The sequence below is a fragment of the Arvicola amphibius genome, chromosome 6 (genome assembly GCF_903992535.2).
Source record: "Arvicola amphibius chromosome 6, mArvAmp1.2, whole genome shotgun sequence".
Classification (NCBI taxonomy): domain Eukaryota; kingdom Metazoa; phylum Chordata; class Mammalia; order Rodentia; family Cricetidae; genus Arvicola; species Arvicola amphibius.
Genome location: NC_052052.2, coordinates 17,945,612 through 17,968,928, shown reverse-complemented (window position 1 = coordinate 17,968,928; position 23,317 = coordinate 17,945,612). Strand labels below are relative to the sequence as shown.

At 49.3% G+C, this 23,317-nt stretch overlaps 1 protein-coding gene across 1 annotated transcript in view; it reads right to left on the bottom strand.

Annotated features, from left to right (window-relative positions):
- The window catches only part of Man1c1 (mannosidase alpha class 1C member 1), a 143,057-nt gene extending 125,275 nt beyond the window's left edge, over positions 1-17,782 (bottom strand). The window contains exon 1 of the mRNA XM_038335379.1: positions 16,517-17,782. Within this exon, the coding sequence (XP_038191307.1) occupies positions 16,517-17,011 (495 nt within the window). The 5' untranslated portion in view covers positions 17,012-17,782. The remainder of the gene's footprint in view (positions 1-16,516) is intronic.
- Positions 17,783-23,317: the final 5,535 nt, after the last annotated feature.

Below are 23,317 nucleotides of genomic sequence, written 5' to 3'. Positions count from 1 at the left end.
GACAATTTCCAGCAACTCCCTTAAATAAGGAACAGAGAACTCTACTTCAAAAGGAGAGAGAGCCTGGAGTGCAAACAAACTCAGAACAGGGATGCCTGGTGTACCTCAGACCCACCTAAGAAGTGTCCAGAGGTCCAGCGGCTCGCGCTACACCCAGACCAATTAAGTCTGCCTCTCTGATTTCATAAAAGGAAGTGGCGGTAGCATTTACTAAAAGCCTACATGAGATTCTAGAAGGCAATAAAAGCCAGAAGCCGCAGACGACTAATTCTTTTGAATACCTAAGAATATGACATTTGTACCATGTCCCGTCCCAAAGCGGAAACTCGCCTCCTGAAATGAGCACGGTGGCTTTGGAGTGATGTCATGAGAATGTCAACCTCGAAGCCAGAAGGCAATGTCTCAGTCCACAGAACACAACGAAAACCTATTGGCCTGTGGCCTGCGGTCACTTTCCTCTTGGGGTTCTGTCAAGGGTGAGCCAGGATTATAGTCCTTGCTCTAAATATCGCAGTCTGTTGGATGGATCAGCTCAACTCCTAATGGGACGCCAGGGCTCTGCTATAAACACCACAGACAGGGGATCTATGACCTGATTGTTCTAGGATTAGTATCATTCAGTCTGCAGACCACTGAAAGAATATTTTTATTCCTAATTTAATTTAATTTTTAATTATTTTTGTTGCTGCTGTGGTTTTATTTTTAGAAACAGGGTTCCTCTGTGTAGCCTGGCTGTCCTGGAACTTACTCTGTAGACCAGGCTGAACTTGTACTCAGAGACTGCCTGCCTCTGCCTCCTAAGGGCTGGGATTAAAGGCGTGTGTCACCATCACTAAGTTTAATTTTATTTTTATGTGCTGGGAATTCAACCCAGGTACCCTGAAAGAGCAGCCAGTGCTCTTAACAGCTCCACCCCTGCCCTGAGGATTCCTACACGTGTGGGTGGCATTAAGTCAAAACTCTCTTTTTAAAATTTATTATTTAAAATTTATTATTATTGTATAATGAATTTAAAATTTATTGTTATCATATCTCTGCGTGTGTGTGTGTGTGTGTGTGTGTGTGCATGCACATGTTCACAAGCACAGAGGTGCACACGTGGAGGTCAGAAGACAACCCTTAGGAGTCAGCCTCTCCTGCAGTGGGATCGGGCTTCTGTAGAGAGAGGAACTTAGCCAACTCACCGGCTCTCAGCATCCTTCTTTGTCTTACATTCAAGTAGACCTCAAGTTCCTGGAAGAGGACTGTACTCCTGTTCCTTCCCCTGACACCAAGCCTAAAAACACTCTCCACTGAGCACAGGGAACCCCACAATGTAAGACATAGGAAACCTACAACACACACCTCTGTCCACTCTGGGTGGATGCCACTCTGATAGACTACTAGAAGAATAACAAGACATGGCTATGGGGAGGTTCCTACACAATGCCACCCAGAGAGCCCTGGGTGCCCCACCCATTCCCAACTGCAGTCTGGGAGCCCAGAGAGCACTGCATGCCCCACCCACTCCCAACTACAGTCTGTGAACCCAGAGAGCACTGCACGCCCTACCCACTCCCAACTACAGTCTGGGAGGCCAGAGAGCACTGCGTGCCCCACCCACTCCCAACTACAGTCTTGCCAATGCTGCAAGCTGCTGGAATCTCCAGACTGAGATGCTGTTTTCCTGCCAAAACAGGAACGTGTCTCTTTTATAAAGAGTTTCCTTGCACAGTGAAGTAGCAAAATCGATTATATTTTACTTGCTATTTTTAAAAAGGTGTACTTCTGAAAGGAAGGAATGAAAGCCTTCATTTCCCACTGATTCTTATCATTAAAACCCAAGGCCACTCCAGAGGTCTCTAAGGCAAGGGACACTCATAGGGGACGGCTAGTGGATAGCCAGAGGGATGGAGGATTGTGATTTAGGTCAAGAGCACACACACAAACACACAGGAAAACATAACAAGGGCTGGAATGCCTTCCTGGAAAGTAGCACTTACCAGCAAGGTCCAGGTTTAGCTTCCGAAAAGCCCATACCAGGAATGTGGCAGAGGAAAGAGCTCTTCAACAAGAGATTTGGAGCTCAGACTCAACACCTTCCCCTCCCCCAAAGAGACAAATAAAATTAAAGGCAGGTTGGGCAGGATATACAGTCCTGGCTACATTTGTACCAACTTGATACAAGCTAGAGCCACCATTGTGAAACTGTTTCCATAATACTATTCTGAAGGCAAGTGGCTAATGATGTGGAAGGGCCCAGTGAATTGTGGGTAGTGCTACCCCTGCACAAGTGCATATAAGGAAGCCGGCTGAGCCAGCCATGAGGAGCAAGCCAATAAGCAGCACTCCTCCATGGTCTGTCTGCTTCAGTTCCTGCCTCCAGGTTCCTGCCCTGCCTTCGCTCAGTGGTGGAGTGTGACCTGAGAGTTGTGAGCTCTAATGAACACTCTCTGCCCCTTTGGTCAGTGTTTTATTGTAGCAGTAGAAACCCTAAGATGGATGATATCTACTTCAGCTGGAACTTCTGAGAACACACCATGGAAATCCCTCAGTAACTCAGCAACTGAGCTTATATGAACTTTCTTTCCTTCCTTCCTTCCTTCTCTCCCTCCCTCTCTTCCTCCCACCTTCTCTTCCTCTCTTTCTTTTTTAATGTGGAGATTTATAAACCAAGTCTCAAAGGTAGTCATTGTGCTTAGGGTAAGGAGCCCAAGAAAGTACTTGACTGTTTATGAGACCCTGAGAGGCAACCACAGTAATGTCGGCGAGAACACCATGGGCCACTAACACATCTATCTCCAAACACAAAGAAGAAATGAATAAAAAATGCACAAATAATTTAGGATGTGATCAGTCAGAAGCCAGGAGCCCTTCCTGGAACTCCATTGCTGTTCACTCATAGTTTCAACAGAAAAATCATATCACCAAAAAAAAAATCAATCAATCAATCAGTAAGGTGCTTTAAATACCACAGTGTGCTACGAACTGTCCTTGATTCGGGAGTCATCAGAGGACTGCCTGCTGGCGCTTATCTATCAGGGTAACTAGCTAGATTAAATAGTTCACTAGCCAACCCCAGGTTAGAAAATGACAAACCTGGGAAGTAGGGAATAGCATCAGAAGACAGGAAGGGATGCTAGCAGGAAGGGGGAGGGGAACCAAAAGCAGGTGAAGTTAGAATCTCAAGGAAAGCAGCAGCCACGATGTTTAATACAGAGTCACAAATAGCTGGACAGAGGAACTGGAGGACACTGGGTGACCCATAACCAGGAGATTCAGAGCCAGGGTAGGTGAGGACAAGAAGGCATGCTGTGGAATAGTCTTTTTGTACACTGTGAAGATTTGTCGCTGTCATTGGTTTAATAAAGAAGCTGACTGGCCAGCAGCTGAACAGGATAAAGTTAGATGGGAAAGCCAAACTGAGAATGCTGGGAAGGAGAAGGGTGGAGTTAGGAGTCACCAGTCAGATGCAGAGGGAGCGGGAGATGAACATGGCATTCTAATAAGTGTACCACCATGTGGCAGGGCGTAAATAAGGAACTGGGTTAACTTAAAATATAAGAGCTAGTTAGTAATAAGCCCGAGCTATTGGCTGAGCATTTATAAATAATATTAAGCCTCCGTGTGGTAATTTGGAAGCAGCTACCGGGAGGGAGAACGGGTGGTCAGGACAGGAAAACTCTAACTGCAAAGGTTAGAAGGAAAAAACACACACTTTTTTTTTTTTAAAAAAAAAAAGAGCTATTATAAAGATACACTTTGTATGTAAAGGAAAACATACAATGAGCAAACACCTGGGAAACAAAAACCTTTACAAACAGAAATTAGAGATGTAAAATTATTCCAAGTTTTAAAACCTACCTGTTAGCCGGGCAGTGGTGGCGCACGCCTTTAATCCCAGCACTTGGGAGGCAGAGGCAGGCGGATCTCTGTGAGTTTGAGACCAGCCTGGTCTACAAGAGCTAGTTCCAGGACAGGCTCTAAAGCTGCAGAGAAACCCTGTCTCGAAAAACAAAAACAAAAAAAAAAACCTACCTGTTAGATATAGAACAACAAGCTACACACAACAGAAGAAAAGTTCAATGAACTTGAAAACAGACTTAGCCAAATGACAAACACTGAAGTTGAGAGAGGCTGAAAACAGACCTCTAGGGCAGCGTCAAGCAATCTAAGTTACATGTCACTAGACTTCTAAAGGAAAAGTACACAAACTGGATGGAAAACAAATGTATCTCAAGACATGTAAGCTTTTTATTTTTCCAAGTTGGTAGAAAAATATCAAACCATGAAATAAGATGAACAGCCCCCAAGAAAGCCAGGCTTGAGCCCACCTTTAATCCCAGTGCTCAGGAGGCAGAGATAGGCCCAGTTCTGTGCGTTCCAGGCCAACCTGGGCTGGTTAGCAAAGACCTTGACTTGAAAAATACAAATGAAGGTCTGGAAAACTGTTAGAAGTTAGAAGCAGACTGCTCTCCCGGAAGCCTAGGTTTCAGTCCCAGCACCCACACATCCACTCCCAACCCCCTATAACTCCAGTTCCAGGGAACTGACACCCTCCTCAGGCCTCGGCAGGTGCAGGAACACATGTGGGGCAGAGACATGCAATAAGACATCTATCTAGTCAGGCAAAAACACTCGTCCACATAGAAATAAATGTTTTTTTAGAATGAATGAATGAGCAAAATCCCAAAATAAAATGAATTGAAAACGTTATTAGATCATCAAAAACTGAAAGAAGCTGTCGTCGGCAGAGTTCAACACCCGAGATGCCACACCGTGGAAGGAGAGGGCTGACTACCGCAGCTGTTCACATGTGGCATACATGCACACAAAATAAACAAAGGACAGTCGATTCATCAAGAAGATGCTGTGGTGAGAGATTGCTTGTTTGTTCCCAGCTGCCCAGACCCGAAATAATTACACAGAAACTATATTAATTACAACACTGCTTGGCCAATAGCTTAAGCTTCTAAATTAACTAACTCTTACATCTCAAATTGACCCATGCCTATTATTTTATATTTTACCACAAGGCTCCTGGTTTACCAGTAAGGTTCTGGGGTGTCTGTATCCTTTGGCAGCTACATAGCATCTCCCTGACTCTGCCTTCTTTTCTCCTCTATCTCTGCTTGGAATTCCCGCTTTGCTCTATTATGTGCTGCCATTGGGCCAAAACAGCTTCTTTATTAACCAATGGTGATAAAACATATTCACAGCATACAAAGTGGAACCCCACATCAAGATACAATATTAAATGTACATATATATACCGGCTAGTTTTATGTCAGTTTGGTACAAACTGGAGTCATCAGAGGAAGGAGCCTCAACTGAGAAAATGCCTCCATAAGATCAGGCTATAGGCAAGCCTGCAGTTTTCTTAATTAGTAATTGATTGGAGAGGGCCCAAGTTCTTCTGGGTGGGGCCATTTCTGAGCTAATGGTCCTGGGTTCTATAAGAAACCAGGCTGAGGGCTGGAGAGATGGCTTAGAGGTTAAGAGCATTAGCTGCTCTTCCAGAGGTCCTGAGTTCAATTCCCAGCAACCACATGGTGGCTCACAACCATCTGTAATGAGGTCTGGTGCCCTCTTCTAGTCTGCAGGGATACATGCATACAGAACACTGAATACATAATAAATAGAATAAAATAAAAGAAGGCAGGCTGAGCAAGCCTTGAGTAGTACACCGGTAAGCAGCACCCCTCCAGGGCCTCTGTATTAGCTCCTGCCTCCAGGTTCCTGCCCTGTTTGAGTTCGTCTGACTTCCTTAGATGTGGAAGTGTCGGTCAAATAAGCCCTCTCCTCCCCAACTTGCTTTGGTCATAGTCTTTCATCACAGCAACAGTGACCCAACAAATAACTAAGATAAAACATGATGCAAAAATAGAAACAATTTAAGTAGATAGTAGAAAATATTTATCTCAGTGGGCAATGTACAAGTGTGAAAAGCTGAGTTTGGATCCCTGGCACCCATGTAGAGAGGAAGGCTGGGTGTAACACACACATACACACCTGTAACCCCAGATCTGAAGAGGCAGAAGACCAGGCTCTTTCTGATCAGTCAGTCTAGCCAACTTGGTGAGTTCCAGGTTCAGTGATGTGCAAGGACTGGGCGTGGTGGCACACACCTTTAATCCCAGCACTCAGGAGGCAGAGGCAGATGGATCCCTGAGTTAGAGGTCAGCCTGGTCTACAGAGCAAATTCCAGGACAGCCAGGGCTAGAGACCCTGGGATGGGAGTCTCTGACTCTGACCTCCACACATGCATGCACAGGTGAGCACACCTGTGTACAGAACTCTATATACATGCATATACCACATGCACGCAAAGAAAATATTAGACTCTGATTTTTAGAAAACATCAATAAAGTCAAGAAACTGCCGGGCGGTGGTGATGCACACCTTTAATCCTAGCACTCGGGAGGCAGAGGCAGACAGATCTCTTTGAGTCCAGTCTGATCTAGAGTGGGTTCCAGGACAGTCAAGGCTGTTACACACCCTGTCTTGAAAAAAGAAACCAAAAAAAAAAAAAAAAAAAAAAAAACTCAACAGAAAGAGACTGTCAATTTCAGGAAAGAAAGAGCACAGAAGAATCCTCAAAACATTAGAAGAAACTGAGACTTGTGTGAAGAATTTGAGTCTACAAACAACTTGTATGTGCTAGACAAATTTCTGAAAAATCAGTAAAGCTGACACAAGAAGAAATTCCGACTCACTTTATGACTGCCTTATGACCAAAGTCATAATTTTTAAGACTTATTTTAGTTCTGTGCGTGCGTGCGTGTGTGTGTGTGTGTGTGTGTGTGTGTGTGTGTGTATCTGTGCAGGTGAGTGCAAGTGCCCAGGGTGGCCAACAGGAGGCAGGGGAACCCCTGGAGCAGGAGTTACAGACTGTTATGAACCTCCTGACATGGGGCTGGGAACTGAACTTGGGTCCACTGGAAGAGCAGACCGTATTCTTAACCACTGGGCCATTTCTCCAGCCCTCCTGACGAAGTTATGCCGACCTAGCATCCCAGCAGCTTTACCAGTGAATTCTATCAAAACTGAAGATACGAACAACATTAAAACCCAAATTTTCTCGGGGGTAGGAATACAGCTCATACTGAAACACTTGTCTAGCACAGGCAAGGCCCTGGATTTGATGTTCAGCACTGAAAGGGGGGAAATATTAGATAAAAAAACAGCGTGTGTGGTGTTGCACTCATACACGCCTGTGATCTGTAATCCCTCCACTTGGGAGGTGGGGCCAGGAGGATCAGAAGTTCAAGGTCATCCTCAGGTTCCTCAACTCCCTGTGAGTTCAACACCAACCTGGGTTACATGAGACCCATAAAAAAAGTGTACACACAACACACAGTTCTTTCTGGATGCAAAGAGGAGAGAAGCCATCTATGAGGCTGCCACAATGTTGACACCAAGAAATAGATAAGGATTTTTTACCATAAAACTATGGACACTTCAAAGTATAGGGACATCAAGTGTACTGGCTTAAAACACCTTTTAGATCACCCTGCTTCACCACAGTGACAGGATTAAAGAGGAAAGCAGTGTCACCATCTCCATAGATTCAGGAAGGATATCTGACAGCATTCTGTCCCAAGGGCACCAGGACAGTGGCTCGGTCCATCCCCAGAAGCCAAGTATGCACAGCCAAGCACAGTGGGGCACACACTTGTAACCCCAACTCCAGGGAAGTAGCCTCAGGTGGACCCCCCAGGCTCACTACCCAGACAGCACAGCCTACTTGGCGGGTTCCAGGCCAGTGATAGACTATCTCCAAAGAACAGAGCACAGAACCCAAGCGATCACACCCAAGATTGACCTCTGGCCTCCACAGGCACACAGACGTGCACACAAACATACAGAAACCGTCTCAGCACACTAGGAATACTGTGGGAATTTCTTTGGCCTGATAAAACACATTTATCAAGAAACCTATGTCTAGGCTGGAGAGATGACTCAGAGGTTAAGAGCAATGACTGTTCTTCCAGAGGTCCTGAGTTCAATTCTCAGCAACCACATGGTGGCTCACAACCATCTGTAATGAGATCTGGTGCCCTTTTCAAGTGTTCAGGCATACATGTAGACAGAACACTGTATACATAATAAATAAATACAACTTTAAAAAAAACATAGTCCTTTATACTTATAAAATAAATAAATAAACCAATGTCTGACATCATGAGATGTCCTTTTTTTTCTTTGTTCTTTTTTTCCTTGAGAAGAATAAGGCAATGTGTTGCTGGGCGATGGTGGCGCACACCTTTAATCCCAGCACTCAGGAGGCAGAGGCAGGCGGATCTCTGTGAGTTCGAGGCCAGCCTAGTCTACAGAGCAAGTTCCAGGTCAGGCTCCGAAGCTACTCAGAAAAACCCTGTCTCAAAAAACCAAAAATGCACCCACAGTGGGCAAGATCTAGATAGTTACTATGACAGTGTTCTGGCTGCCTGTATGTCTGCACTGTAGGCCAGAGGAGGGTACCAGATCTCATTATTGATGGCTGTGAGCCACCATGTGGTTTCTGGGAATTGAACTCAGGACCTCTGGAAGAGCACCAGTCCTCTTAATCTCTGAGCCATCTCTCCAGTCCTGGTGGCACACATCTTTGATCCCAGCACTTGTGAGGCATAGGCAGGAGGACCTCTGAGTTCAAAGCCAGCCTGGTCTACAGAGTGAGTTCCAGGACAGCCAGGGCTGCACAGAGAAACCCTGTCTCAACCTCTTCCCCCAAAAAGGAGCTGTAGTAGGTAACTGTACTTAACTAAACAACGCCTACACCACAAAGCTGTGGAAAAGAAGAGAATAGGCAAGACCAGAGAGGACAGGTGACAGTCCTGGACCCTTGGGCAGATGGTTACGATGCATAGCAATGTGTATGAAAACCAAGAGTCGCCAAGAAAGACTTGTGTTTGGTGGGATGCTACAGAAAATGTCCTAGGTAAAAAAGGTGAGGAGGGAGGAAAACAATCCCCTGTTAGTTGTTGACTACAAATGGCAGCTAATTAATGAAGGCTCACCAGGAAAGGGGCTGACCCAGAATGTGCCGAACAAAAGCTCGATTGTTATTCATATACCCAGGAAGGCTCTAGTCAAAATACCAGAGTTGGTGCTGGAGAGAAGCTGAGAGGTTAAGAGCACTGGCTGCTCTTGCAGATGATCCAAGTTTGGTTTCCAGCACCCACATCAGGCAGCTCACAATCACCTGTTACTTCAGTTCCAGGGGATCCAGTGCCCTACCAAGGACACATGTATGCACATAAATTCATGCATGCGTGTGCACACACACACACACACAATCTTGAAGGGGGAAAAAGCCACAAATTTGCAAAAGTTTCCACAGACAGTACTAAATCCTGTGGCTAGCCACTGAAGCTTTCAGTTCCAGTTAAAGAAGTCACTGCTGCTAAACAGTGGTAGCGCAGGCCTTTAATCCTAGCACTTGGGAGGTAGTGGCAGATAGATCTCTCTCCGTGAGTTCAAGGCCAGCCTGGTTTACAAAGTGAGCTCCAGAACAGCCAGAGCTGTTACACAGAGAAACCCTGCCTCAAAAAACAAAACAACAAAACAAAAAAGAACCGTGCTGAGGTGAGAGACAGCCAGACCCCAGTGTGAGGAAGAGCTGTGCTGGACACCGGTCTCCCAGATCTGGGGTTTCTCAACCCAAATCTTAGAAAACAAACCTTGGGGGAGGCCAGCATACGCCTGTAGCTGAGCGAGGACACCGAAGCCTGTGGCTGTGTCTCCCTTGAAAGGCTTGGATGACAAAATAAGGCTGATGAGCATGATGAGCACACTCTCGCCTGCACAGACTGTTAGGAGAAAGAGACCTGGCGCTGGTGGCGCACAGACTGTGTTAGGAGAAAGAGACCTGGCGCTGGTGGCGCACGCCTTTAATCCCAGAGGAAGCAGAGGTAGGCGGATCTCTGTGACTTCGAAACTAGCCATGTCTAACAAAACAAGTTCTAGGACAGTCAGGGCTAAAGAGAGAAACCGGGTCTGGGGGTGGGGGTGGGGGTAAGATCTACGCCTGAGCTGGGACTAACTCCAAAGAGATGAGACGTGGAGGAGAAAAAAGGAAGTTGAGACTAGGGTCCTCTGGCTGTCAAAATTCTTTGAGGCATCTCCATTACCAGCCTTGGAAACGCGGAGCCAAGAAAAATGTATTGTTTTTCTCCCAGTTAAGCAAACATTTGTGTATCAAACCTCTGCCTGAAGCTGGTGGGAAAGCAGAAGCCATTACTCTCTGATTGAGCCTGGTGTTTCTGAAATGCGGGTACAACAAGCTGTAATAACAGTCATTCCTGGCTTGTGACACTCGGATATATTCCGTATGGAGTTCCTGTCCTCAAGACATGTGATAAACAGCCATGATTTCACTCAGGGCAACCACTGTCCTGAATCCCAAGTTCCTCAATCCACGGCTAAGCGGATGCCCATGTTGCCAATGGACACAAGACAGGAAAGAGTTTCCTAAAGCTCCTGAGTACCAACTGCCCACCCCCCACCTCCCCACCCCCCACCCCGCTGCCAACTGGTGATGTCCCCAAGCTTGGGCGCCAGTACTCTCAAGGACTGGTGCCCACCAAGATTACCAAGCAGCTTCCCTGTACCAGGCTTTGGCATCTACAAGCCTGATTTATTTTTTCCAATAAGAGAAAAGATATAAGACCTTCTGAGCAAAGGATGCCTAATATACATCACAATATTTATTTTTGGTGGAGGAATAGATCGGTCTTGCGGGAAAGCTGGGGAAAAGGCATCTTGTGAACATGGATGTAAATCAGTCACTCTGAACACCTCAGAGAATCTATATTCTCACCACCCCTACCCCCACCCCCATCCCCACCCCCACCCCCGCTAACTCTACTGTGAAATAAACCGCTGACTTCTTTTACAGGGATCATTTTATTTGTTTCTTGTCTAACACTAAAGACAGAGTTAGGGATGTGAGGCCCAGGAAGCAATTGCTTTTCTAATGCCCAGTCTCCCAAAAGACTGGCAATCCAGAGAGAAGGTAGAGAGACATCGATCTGCAGGTGTTAACGGCAGCTGACCGCTGAGGCACGAAGTTCTGTGGAGGAGTTGGGAGGGTGTGGCTTGGCTCAAGATACAAGAGTCTCCCGAGGGATGTGTCCAGTTATTACAGCTTGTCTCCACAAAGTCAAATGAACTATACAGCAAGGCAAGAAGGAAGCGGGGCAGCAGAGAAGGCAAAAAGTATCTTCGATGGATCTTCAAGCCAGCTCTTTGAGGCAAAGCCATCTCAATATGAGCCATTCCTAATATTAATTATCCTACGCATCTCCCAGACTCCAATTCACATGCTACAAAGAACACAACGCCTTTTAATTTTCTTACCTGTCCCTGGTCCCAGTGATGATAAATCAGAGACACTGAGAAACCACACATCACTAATGAACCAGCCTACTAATGAGGAGCAAAGATCACTCGCCAAGATGACAACATCACCTGTCACAGCCAGCAATGTCCTGGAGGCTTGGGGTGGCAGGCCCCAAGGGTAGAGCCAGGGACACGTCTTGCCAAGCCAAAGGCACTTTGGGACAATTAAAAGCATCCTCCAGGCGCCTGCTATCCAGGCAGGAAAGGGTTCATTCACCTCCGCCCCCTTCAAATTAGCCTTGGAAAATTACTGATACTTCTAGACAACCTCTTGGGTGGCTGAGCCATTAAGCCCTTAAACCTGGCTGGAGGTCCCTGTCAGCCTCCTTGGAAATCACAGGTGTTCTTGGGGCAAAGATCCAGCCTCAGCTAGCGTAGCACAGTCTTAACTGTTCATTTACAGATGTGTGTGTGTGTGTGTGTGTGTGTGTGTATACACATGTTGGGGAGGGTGCACACATACAAATATGCATGCATATGGAGGTCAGAGGTCGACCTCACGTTTTTGGAGATATCCATCCTGCTTTTGCTTTTCCTCTAAGAATGGCAATTCTTTCCACATTTATTTAGCCTGTGGGAAGAGGTGCAACACACGCCGTAGCACCACAGCTTCTCAATGATGGCCAAGGGACAATTTTGGGGAACAGTTCCTTTATTCCATCATGTGAGTCTCAGAGATCAAAGTGAAACTGTCAGGCCTGGCAGCAGGTGCCTTAACATGGCCTTTTTTTTCTCATTAGGCTGACTGGCCAAGAAGTCTAAGGATCCACCTGTCTCTACCTCCCTGTGACTGGGATAAGGACACACCACCAAGCTCTGCTTTTTGACATAGGTTCTGAGGTTCAAACTCAGGTACTCAAGCACTTGACCAACTGATGGATCTCCCCAGATGTCTGAGGTAGGGTTTCTATTGCTGTGAGGAGACATCATGACCACGCAACTCTTATAAAAAAGGACAACATCGGGCTGGAGAGATGGCTCAGAGGTTAAGAGCATTGCCTGCTCTTCCAAAGGTCCTGAGTTCAATTCCCAGCAACCACATGGTGGCTCACAGCCATCTGTAATAAGGTCAGGCATACACACAGACAGAATATTGTATCCATAATAAATAAATAAATATTTAAAAATAAATAAATATTTTTTAAAAAGGACAACATCTCACTGTGGTGGCTCGCTTAGAGTTCAGCATTTCGGTCCATTGTCATCACGGTGGGCATGGCAGCATGCAGGCAGACATGGTGCTGGACAGGTAGCTGAGAATCCTGCATCTTACAGGCAACAGGGAATTAACTGTAACACTGGGTGGTATTTTGAACACAGGATACCTCAAAGCCTGCCCCCACAGTGATACATGTCTTCCAACAAAGCCACATGTCCTAATAGTGCCACCCCTGTGAGCTTATGGGGACCAATTACATTCAAACCACCACACCAGCCCAATTCACAGATCTTGAACAAAGCTGAACCAATATTCAAGTATGCGGGCCAAGTAAACACCATACCAGAGCCAAGGACTAGGGCAGCTCCATAAACACAGCAATAAACAGGGAGGCAGGGGAAGGGAAGGCTGCTCTCTGAATTCTGGTCTCTTGGTTTTACCATAACAAGACCAAAACCTGGACCACAGCCAGAGGTCAGCCCAGGCTGGGTTCTTCACAGGACTGTGTGAGGTGACACAGGAGAGTCCAGGGCCAACTGGACAATGAAGCAGAAATTCAATCCAGGTTCTCTTTGCCCAGACAAGCACTTCAGGAAGAGGAATCAGAAGGAATGGTTCCTTCCTATATTTTGTCCAAAAGTAACATATGGGCTAGAAGGACACCCAAAACCAGAGACCAGTATCATGACCCTAGGTTGACCATTCCATTTGACAAAAGCCCCTGTCATAAGGTTTTTCAGATCAGCGACCTCCCTACCATCATGAATTCAGAACAGTATAAATTATTTCTCTGGAATGTGATGCTAACAGGGAGCCCATCCCCAACTCTTACCGTATTGTAATAAAGCCTGAGCTTGAATCCACAGACCACCCACCAATGGACAGGACTGCCATTCCCTAAAAACATGTCCAGCCTGCAGCCCTCGGGATACACATGTCCCAGGACAGCTATGGATTCATCCCAGAGCATATGGAGATGCTACCATACCACAGTGCCAAAAGGCATCCTTGTGGGTCCACACGCTCCTCAGAGCTGGAAAAGATGCCATTAACAAGCCTGCTCCTTTTTGCATTCCAGCCAGCACCTTTGCCCTTCACGAGCACAAGCTATGGAGCCAATCATCCCCATCTCCCAAGTTCAAAATAAGAATGCTGGGAATAACTAAATTCATCAACATTTAGATAGTTATTCATGGGTACGACCTAGAGACACAACAGTATCAATCACTGCCATCAAAACCATCACCACACGGGACTAAGCACCTCATGGGACTAAGAGGTGCAGGAATGGAGAAAGTCCAATTACTAAGGTGTCCCTGACTGTCGTAGAAGTCTACAGAGGGGCCAGAGCTGGACCAGTGTCCACCAATGGCCTTTCGCCTCTCTTTCATCCAGGCAGGAAGGGATGTAGCTTGCCCAAAGACAGACAGCGTGCAGCTGAGCTAAGACACCGACCCTTGTTCTCTTGGTTCCCCCCCCCCCCCGCCTCCAACACATTGCCTTCTCCAAGGTTCCAAAGCTGGGAGGTGATGAAGTATTTCCTGACTTGTGGATAGCCAGAACTTGCAACTTATCTTATCGGCACCCACATCTCTCAAACCAGAATGGCTCACAGATACATTTACTCGATCAGGAGCCAGAGTGTCCAGTTATCACCCTCTCTGATTCTGTCCCCATGTTTATTTTCGCTTTAAAAAAAATCTCATCTCATAAGAACAGGGCTCTTTTTATCTGATGCTAGCTCTCCTTCTCCCTGGGTCTAATCAATCCGTGTCTGGAAATAAACAAACCAGAGACAAATGCCACGGTCCCTTTTTGGAAAACAGGCACCTTTAAAATGATTCAGTCCTAGGCATGACACAGAGGGAATGAAGGAGAACCACGCACAGACAGCTCCAGCGGTAGTCCTGTGGATGCCTCCTCCCGTGGGACAGCAGGGACAGTCACTGTCTGTTAACTTCTAAAGGACTCCACCCACCGTGTTCAGAAGGGAGACATGGGGCAGGGTTCAAAGTCAAGCACCCCGAGAAGACCACAGGTCTCCAAACCCGACTGAGACTATAGTTCAGCGCCCGCCACTCTGAGGAGCTTGCAATCTCCAAGTCGGAATGAGAAGGCTGTGGAAGAGCAGCTGCAAGGACCCACGAGCACGAGCGGCAGCCGGGGTGTAGGAGATGACACATCACAGAGGCGGATACCTGGCAACAATGTGGGCTTCCTCCCACTGTGTTACTTCACACCCACCTGTAAAGCATGGAGTCCTGCACCTCCTACCAGCCCCAGTCACTGCAGAGAGTGGGAACCCCAGCCTCTGCTAGTAACAGAGGCCGACTCCGCATGGACAGAGCCAAGTTCCTCTCTAGCAGTCCAGCTCACCGCCGCCACCCGCTAACCACCACCGCCACCCACCCACCCCATCAGGGAGGCTCCAACCCAGCCTTGCAGAAGGGTTGCTGTACCTCTTCCACACTAGTGAATTCTCAATCCTTTTGGAGATCTTTTTGACAGTTTCTTGGCAGCTCTAGGCATCCCAGGAGAAACGGCATGCATGCATGCGACATATGCGTGATTGATTTCACCGGGGGTGGGGGTTGGGGTTGCAGCCCACCAAGGAGGTTCAGAAGAGTGTAAAGAGGGCCCATATTAAGAAGCAGCTTTGGGAAAGGGAGAGGCGAGTGGCCCAGGTGAACTGGGTCTTAAGACAGCCCCTTAACTGAAACAGGAGAAATGACATCTCCTGCTTAACTATTGCAAACTCTAGTCTTTGGTTACCCTTTGAAAGTTGAGTGAGAACTGGGGAACTGCGAGTTGCTCATGCGCACACATGAGCATGCACACATCAAGGACTTAGGTCTTGCGTGACTTCACATGTTCTGTGATTGCTTCTTGAGAGCCTCCAACAGGGCTCTACACAGTCCAAGCAGGCATAAATGGTGAGACAGGCACTGGGAGGAAGGGCAGCTCCCACACGGGAAGAGGGTAGCCAAGCCCTCCAGTGGCTGGAGTAGATGTTGGCAGGGGAGAGCCTAAGGGTGCTGCCGGTTCTCTCTAGAAATGGTAGCAGGCCTGCTGACTTCCTGCAGTAAACTCAGAGGTCCAGACTGAAGCAGAGCTTTCCTTCTGGGAAAGAAGCATCCTCCTCTTTCCAGGGAGGAGACCCTGGACCATTGCTTGCTCATGTCCCCCTTGTGGCCCGGGGGTGTCATTGCAGTCCCCTCTGCTATGCTGGCCACATAGACTACTCTTAGCTGGGGTGAGGTTGAACATTCAGGTACCAGTGGCATCTGGGCAACTGTCTGCAAGCCATGTCTAGGCTGTGTTTGGTTTTGATGTCTTAAACTAAGACTCTGACTCAAAGTGATCCTTCTAAATCCCTCTGTGGTCCAGTACTTACAGGGAACCAGTCCAAGACCCACCTCATTAAGTCAATAACCTCAGAGTTCTGTAACATTACCACTGCTTTATTGATCATTCCTTCCCTTCTCACATGCAAATATGTACAATTGTTGCAAGGCTCGATAGAAGCAGTTAGCAGGAATGCTAGACATCTCTGGTTTGCAAGATGCTGAGAGATTACAAAACAGAACACCAAATACCATATTCTGTTAGGGCTTAGGGGAAGTCAAGACTTAAAGACACACAAGTGAGCGAGAATATGTCTAGTGGCTCTCTCCTGTACAAAGGCAAACTAAGGACCTAGTGTCCATTCTGCACTAGCAGGCCAGCAGGGGAAAGCGTGGAACCCACCAGGGCTAGGGATCGGCCTGGAGGTTAGGTAGGGGCCATAAGCTAAAGTCCTAGTTACCCTAAAGTATGCACCGAAGAGTGAGTAACTTTGGAGAGAGAGGCAGTGCTGCAGTGTGACTGAAGGGTCTCAGGCAGAGCAGGAGGCAGGAGGGGTCAAGAAAAGGGAACCGCTGGTAGCGGGAAGTCTTGGCAGAGGGTGTGTTGGGGTCGGGGCGCGGGGGCGCTTACCTCTTTGATTTTCTCGCGCTGAGCTCGCACTAGACTCGGGGACTCCTTACTCTCATCAGTCCTTGTCCCCAAGACCGGGTGTCGAAGGCGGCTACGGAAAGCATTGTAGTCGAAACTGAACGGGACGCTCCCTTCCTCCTCCCGGGGTCCGGTGAGGCGGGTGCGCCGCAGCCAGCCTTTCCTACGGAGGATACCAACCCGGCGACCGGGATTGTCCTCGCCCGGGGCCGGAGCCGCGGGGACAGGGTTGGGAGGCGGTTCTTGCTCGGGCACCGGGTGGTGATCAGTGATTTCGGCCATCACCTCCAGGCCGGGCTGCTGGGTCCGCGAGGTCGAGAAGAGGCGCTTGAGGCGAGAGGAGTGGGGCAGCAGGAACAGGGCGCCGAAGCACAGGGTGACGAGGCCCGAGAGGAAGAGCAGGAAAAGGAACTTCTGCGGCAGCCGCAGCCCCCACGGCGAGGCCGGGACAAAGCCCGGCACTTTCCTCACGATCATAGCGGCGCGGCCAGCAGCAGGGGGCTGTCAGCTCCGCCGGGGCTCCCGGAGTCCTCAAGGGTGGGGAGCAAGAGCGCAGGGGCTGTTGTCACCAGGCAGGACTGCGCACCCCGAGGCCGCCGCTCTGGGACCCGCCCGAAGTTCAGGGAGTTTGGAGCGAGTCCTCCCGCGCGAGGGCGGGAGTGCGGCGGCCTCGGCGGGGCCCGGGCGAGGGGGGCTGCTCGGCTGGAGCCCGGGCCCGCCGTGCGCAGCAGCTTGCCCTCTGCCTGGTCCGCGGAACCCGAGCCCTCCCGCGCCTTCCCGCGCCGGAGCCGTCACATGCCGTCCACGACGCCCTAGCAGGGTGCGCAGGGGCGCACGCAGGCCCCAACCCGCCCGCACCCGAAGTTTCAGCCTCTGGAGCAGTTTGCAACGGGAGCCCCCGCGGCTGCAGCGCAAACACCGCTCCTAGAGCGCGCGCCCAGCTGGTGGTGACAGCGCAGGGCCCGGTGGTCCCCGCACGTCCACAACTTTGCTGTGCCGCGCGCAGCTGCGGCTCCTGAGGCTTCACGGGACCCGGGGGCTTCTAACACTCGCAAGCAGAGGGATGCCCAAGAAGCGCAAGCGAAGCCTGCAGCTGGCCTCGATCAGCCCGGGACTAGGCGGCTGCCGCTGCGCCCAAGAGCGCGGGCTCGGGCGCCGCAACTCGGGAAGGCGCGGGTCTCCCGCTGCGATCACCTGTTCCGGGCCCCGCGGCTCCACTCGCCGCGCAGCCTCCCCCGCCGCAGCTCCAGACGGGCCGCCGCCGCTTAGGCTCTCACTGCGACAGCGCCGCCGCCCCGCCCCCCGCCGGCCACGCCCTCAGGCCACGCCCACATGCGCGCCCCGCGCCCCGCCTCCCCGCCCGCCGCGGCGCCGCAGTCTGGCCAATGGGGAGCCTAGTCGGGAGGAATGGGCGTGTCCTAGTCTGGGCCACGCCCCTTTCCCCAGTACGGGCGCTGCGCTCCCCCATCCTGTGGCTCCAATGGTCCAGCTGCGCGCTGTGGCAAGGGCGGGGTGCAGAGCAAAGCGAGGTCATTGGCTGCCTCCGAGGGATCCCCGTTGGGCCACAGTCACCCATTGGTTTCTGCCCAGCATTCGCTGGACTCCAAACGACCGAGACTCCCCCTCTACCGCCTACCTCTTCCTTGCGCTGCTCTGTATTTCGGTCTCCCCCGGAAGGGCCGGGAGATCAGGTTGGTCTGGAAGGCTTTTCCCATCCATAGGCGACCCTGCCACTTCTCAACACCGGCCGGGGATGCTCAGAGCTCAGATAAGCCGCGGTGGTACCGTGGTACCACTGATTCGTGCTGAGGGATGGGGATGGCTGGACCAAACCGGAGAGCTGTGGCCGTGGTTAGTTCTGGCTGAATCAGTATTTTCAGTGGTCCTTGCAAACCGCCACCAAAAACGTAGCCAAGGCTCTTGGGTGGGGTTAGCTAGAGATGCTAACCTGAGAAGCAAGAAGAGCGAAACAGAGAGACGCGGGATACTGGACATAGGCATGGGTCATACAAACGACATGCATGTAGGTGCACATTTGCATTTTTATACATACAGAGGCTGCCGGGTGGGTGTGTGATTGCATGCAAACATACACTTAATTTCAGCACGGACACCCGAGCAATTATACCGAAGTGTACCTAGACACGTCTATATTAGCAAACATTGACATGTGCACAGGCGTAGCCTTAGACACCTCCACAAGCCCACGCATACACAGGCATGTGTTGTAAGACACGTGTGACCCAGACTCAAAGCACTCTCATCCGTGGAGTTAGTCTGCACCTTCCTTTGCTGTTAAACCTCACCGTGGGCAAAACAATACTGCTGTGTGGGTTTCAGGCAAAAGCACTTTCTAGAGACAACAGCAGAGGGAGAGACAATTTAAGAGGTGTAATAGGCGAAGGGGAAAATATCTGTTTCAGCTGCAATTTAAAACGAAACGCGGCATTGACAACACAGAAAATACTGCAGGGAGGCGGTCCAGGCAGGCTCTCACCTCATAAAGCTTGGTTTTCCCCTGAGGCCTACTGCAGATGGGCCACTGAGACTTCTAACCCTGGCCAGGCCATTGCCGACATGCCCACGCCTGATATTTAAATACCCCTGGCATATAAATTTCTCTCTGCTGAGAACAGAAGAAAAAAGACTGCTGTGGGTAACAGGCGCAAATACTCTGGCTGCTGAAGATGAATAATCCTTTGCAATACACCTAGCTTAAATGTAAATTTCTGCTTCAAATGCTTCAGTCTCTTGCGAGTTTGGCTGGCAGGAGTCAGTTCCCTGGAGTTGGCATGTCACCGAGATAAGTAAGCATGTGATCCTTGGCTACAAGCTCCGAGGCCTACCTTGGCTTACCCCCCTCTCCCTTGCCCTGACTTCTCACTGGATCCCACAGGAAACTGCTGGCATGTATTCGGGGAACAAGGCAGGGGTCCTTAGTTTCTGCTTCTCTAACATCGTTCTGCACTGCACGTGTCCGTGGTGGTGACAGGAGGGGGGGTTCACTGAAGGAGGTGGAGAGCAAGATGTCTGAACAGGGTGCTCACTGTGAGAGGACTTCCCAACCAGTCCCTGGCCGCGTTCTGTGAGCCAGGGGCTAAGTAGGGCCACCGAGGCACCTAAGTAAGGTACAGAACCCACAGAGGGCTCGTCCATTGCAGACTGCTGGAATGTGGGCGGTTCAAACACACACAAGCTTGTGATCCCCTAACCTTTCCACTCTTGCTAGTCAGCTCTCCCAGGCACCATCCAGACATCTGGCCCCTGGACACCCACACATGTTGTGGCTCTTCTCCCAGCAGCTGGGTCTCTCACCGTGTTCTGTAGTCCAGCATCTACAAAGACCCTCACTAAAGACTGGAACCTGCGTGCCCCGGTGACTTCCCTGACTCTCAACCCGATGCCGTGCGTGCCCTTGAACGCCGTGTCTGCTGAGTGAGTCGGTGGATGAGTAAATAAATACCCATTTACAGACGAGGAACGTACCAAAAAAAAAAAAAAAAAAAAAAAAAAAAAAAAAAAAAAAAAAAAAACCAAGCCGGGCGGTGGTGGCACACGCCTTTAATCCCAGCACTCGGGAGGCAGAGGCAGGCGGATCTCTGTGAGTTCGAGACCAGCCTGGTCTACAAGAGCTAGTTCCAGGACAGGCTCTAAAGCTGCAGAGAAACCCTGTCTCGAAAAACCAAAAAAAAAAAAAAAAAAAAAAAAAAACAGACGAGGAACGTGAGGCCCAAGGAGGGACACAGGAGCACATTTCCTAGGAACGTCTTCATTTACTCTTCAGAACAATCTCAGACGGCGAGTGTTATTATAACGCCATTTCACAGAAGACTTGGAGAGATCTGGGATAAGTGAATAAGTCTTTGTCTTAGTCAAAGTTCTCCAGGAAGCCAGAGCAATAGGGAGACAGCTTTATGCTGAGAGGTTGACTCACGTGAGTGTGGAGGCTGGAGCCCATCACTAATGATTGCAAACCATTGCTACAACTCCAGTCCGAGCCAGAAGTACTGAGCCCCAGAAAGGAGGGACAGTCGTATAGGTAGGCCTTCACCGGAAAGTAGGGACAATCATATAGGTAGGCCTTCATCTGAGCCTGAAGACCCCGGAACTGAAAGCCCCAACATCCCAGAACAGAAAATGGATATCTCATCTCATCCTCAGAACCTCCCTTGGTATTTATCTGTCCCTCTAGCTCCGTGAAAGGCCACCGTGGGTTAGAGACAGCTCCTGTGTAGCTGAGGCTAGCCCGTCTCTCAGTCCATGCGTTCATACCTTCCCTCCTGGCGATGGCCTCCCAGATGTCTGGGGATGGCGTCTTCCCGCTATCTAGCATCTCCCAGCCCAGCCAACTGTCACAGACGGTTACGCACCAGAGCGTCTTTCTCAGCTGGGCTGGAACCACAGCCCAGCAGCTTTTCTGGTGGGTAGATGTCACACAAATCTAGTTTCTGGCACCAGGATGGGCTGAGCGTGGTCTCTATTGGCACTGACTTACTCGACCAGTGCGGAACTATATTGAACACCTACTGTGTGCCGAGGCCAGAGGGGCTGAGGATTCAAACCTGAGTAGGACACAAAGCTTCCCTTCAAGGGGATTCTTTTCTGAAAAACAAGGCAGCTGGAGTGAACCTGTGAGGAAGGAACCAAGTACCACCAGTCTGGGCCACGTGTTTCATTTCCATCCTGTCCAGCCGGAATAGCGGCTCTCTCTGACAACGGGCCCCAGATGCCATCTTTTATATGTTTATGTGGTAGTGGATGAGGGGTATTCATGTGTGTGCAGGTTCATGTATGTGTATAGGTTTACATATGTGTGTATGCACTATGTGGTCCACTTTGGATTTTGAGACTTTCTCTCATTAGGACCTGGGGCTCACTGAATCAGCTGTGTTTGATGGACAAGTCCCTGGGACCCACTTTTCTCTGCTTCCATGGTGCTGGCATGAGCAGCCACTACTCCTAGCTTTTTAAATAGATGCTGAGGATCAAACTTAAGCCTTGTGTAGCCTACCAAATGAACATCTTCCTGCCACTCAGATGCCAACTTCACAGATAAGAAAACTGAGGTTCTGCCGGGTGGTGCTGGCACACGCCTTTAATGCCAGCACTCTGGAGGCAGAGGCAGGCAGATCTCTGTGAGTTTGAGGTCAGCCTGGTCTACAAGAGCTAGTTCCCAGGAAGTCTCCAAAGCTACAGAGAAACCCTATCTCAAAAAATCAACAAAAAGAAAAGAAAAGAAGAAAGAAAAAAGGAAGGAAGGAAGGAAGGAAGGAAACTGAGGCTTTGCGCTGTGACATATCCAAAGCCACTCAAGGAATAATTCGCAAATGTTATTTTACGCCTCTGTCCACCGAGGGCTGATGAGATGACTTCCTTGGGCAAAGGTGCTAGCTGCTGATCCTGATGATCTGGGTTTGATCCCTGGGACCCACATAATGGAAAGAGGGAACTGACTTTTGAAAGCCTACCTCTGACCTCTTCATATGTGATATGGCATGTGTGTTCCCATGCAACACACAGTTGGGGGAGAGGGACTGGATCTTTGCAACACATGTTGGAGAAGCCAGGTGTGGTGGTACAAGCCTAGAGTCCAGCCTTTGAAAGCCTGAGGCAAGAAGATTGTCACAAGTTCAAGGCCAGTCTGGGCTACAGATTAAGACTGTGTCTTAAACAAACAAAACAGCATGCTGGAGAAATTAAATTATTGGGTTTTGAAAACCACCTCTGAGAGTGAGCAAGATGGTTCAGAGGGTAAGAGCCTGCTGCCAAGTGTAATGACCTGAGCTAGATCCACATAGTAAAAGGAAAGAACAAATTCCTACAAGTGGTCCTGCATACATCACAGAGGCACACGCTCGCGCGCGCGCGCGCGCACACACACACACACACATTATTACACAATAAATAAACAAATAAATAAGTCAGGTAGTGGTGGTACACAGCTTTAATCCAAGCATTTGGGAGGCAGAGGCAGGTGGTCTCTGTGAGTTCAAGGCCAGGCTAGTCTACAAAGCAAGTTCCAGGACAGCCAGGATTGCTACACAGAGGAAAAACTCTCAAAAATTAAAAATAAATAAATAGATGTAGTTTTAAAACTAACTGCACTCCTGGGGCAGGCATTTTTTATGCACAATTTGCAAAAGAAGTAACAGCACAGAGTGGTCAGGGATTGGGCTGGTGTCACACTGCTGAGAAGGGGCCGAGGGAGGATGTAAATTTCGATGGGTAGGGTGCAGAACCCCCTGATGATATTCAAAGTCAATGGCTTGCCATCTTGTAAGGCTGTAACAACAGCTGCCGTAGGCTATCAGAGCAGGAAAAGACCACGGGCCAAGCACTGCAAAGAAGACTAAAACAACTGGGTACGGTGGCACACTCCCTGAATCCCAGCACTTAGGAGACAGAGGCAGGTGGATCTCTGTGAGTTCAAGATCAGCCTGGGCTACAAAGCGTGTTCCAGAACAGCCAGAGCTACACAGAAAAAAAAAAATGCTGTTTTGGAAAAAAAAAAAAGAAGGAAGAATTGATGATGATGTTGATGATGATGGTGATGATGATGGAGGTGGTGGTGGTGGTGGTGGTGGTGGTGGTGGTAATGGTGATGATGGTGAAGATGGTGATGATGATGGTGATGGTGATGATGATAATGGTGTTGATGATGATGATGGTGATGATGATGGTGATGATGGTGATGATGGTGATGGTGATGGTGAGGAAGACAACGACTGGACAGACTGCAATGGGAGGACATAGGCAGCCTTGCTGATAAGAACAGGGCAGGGA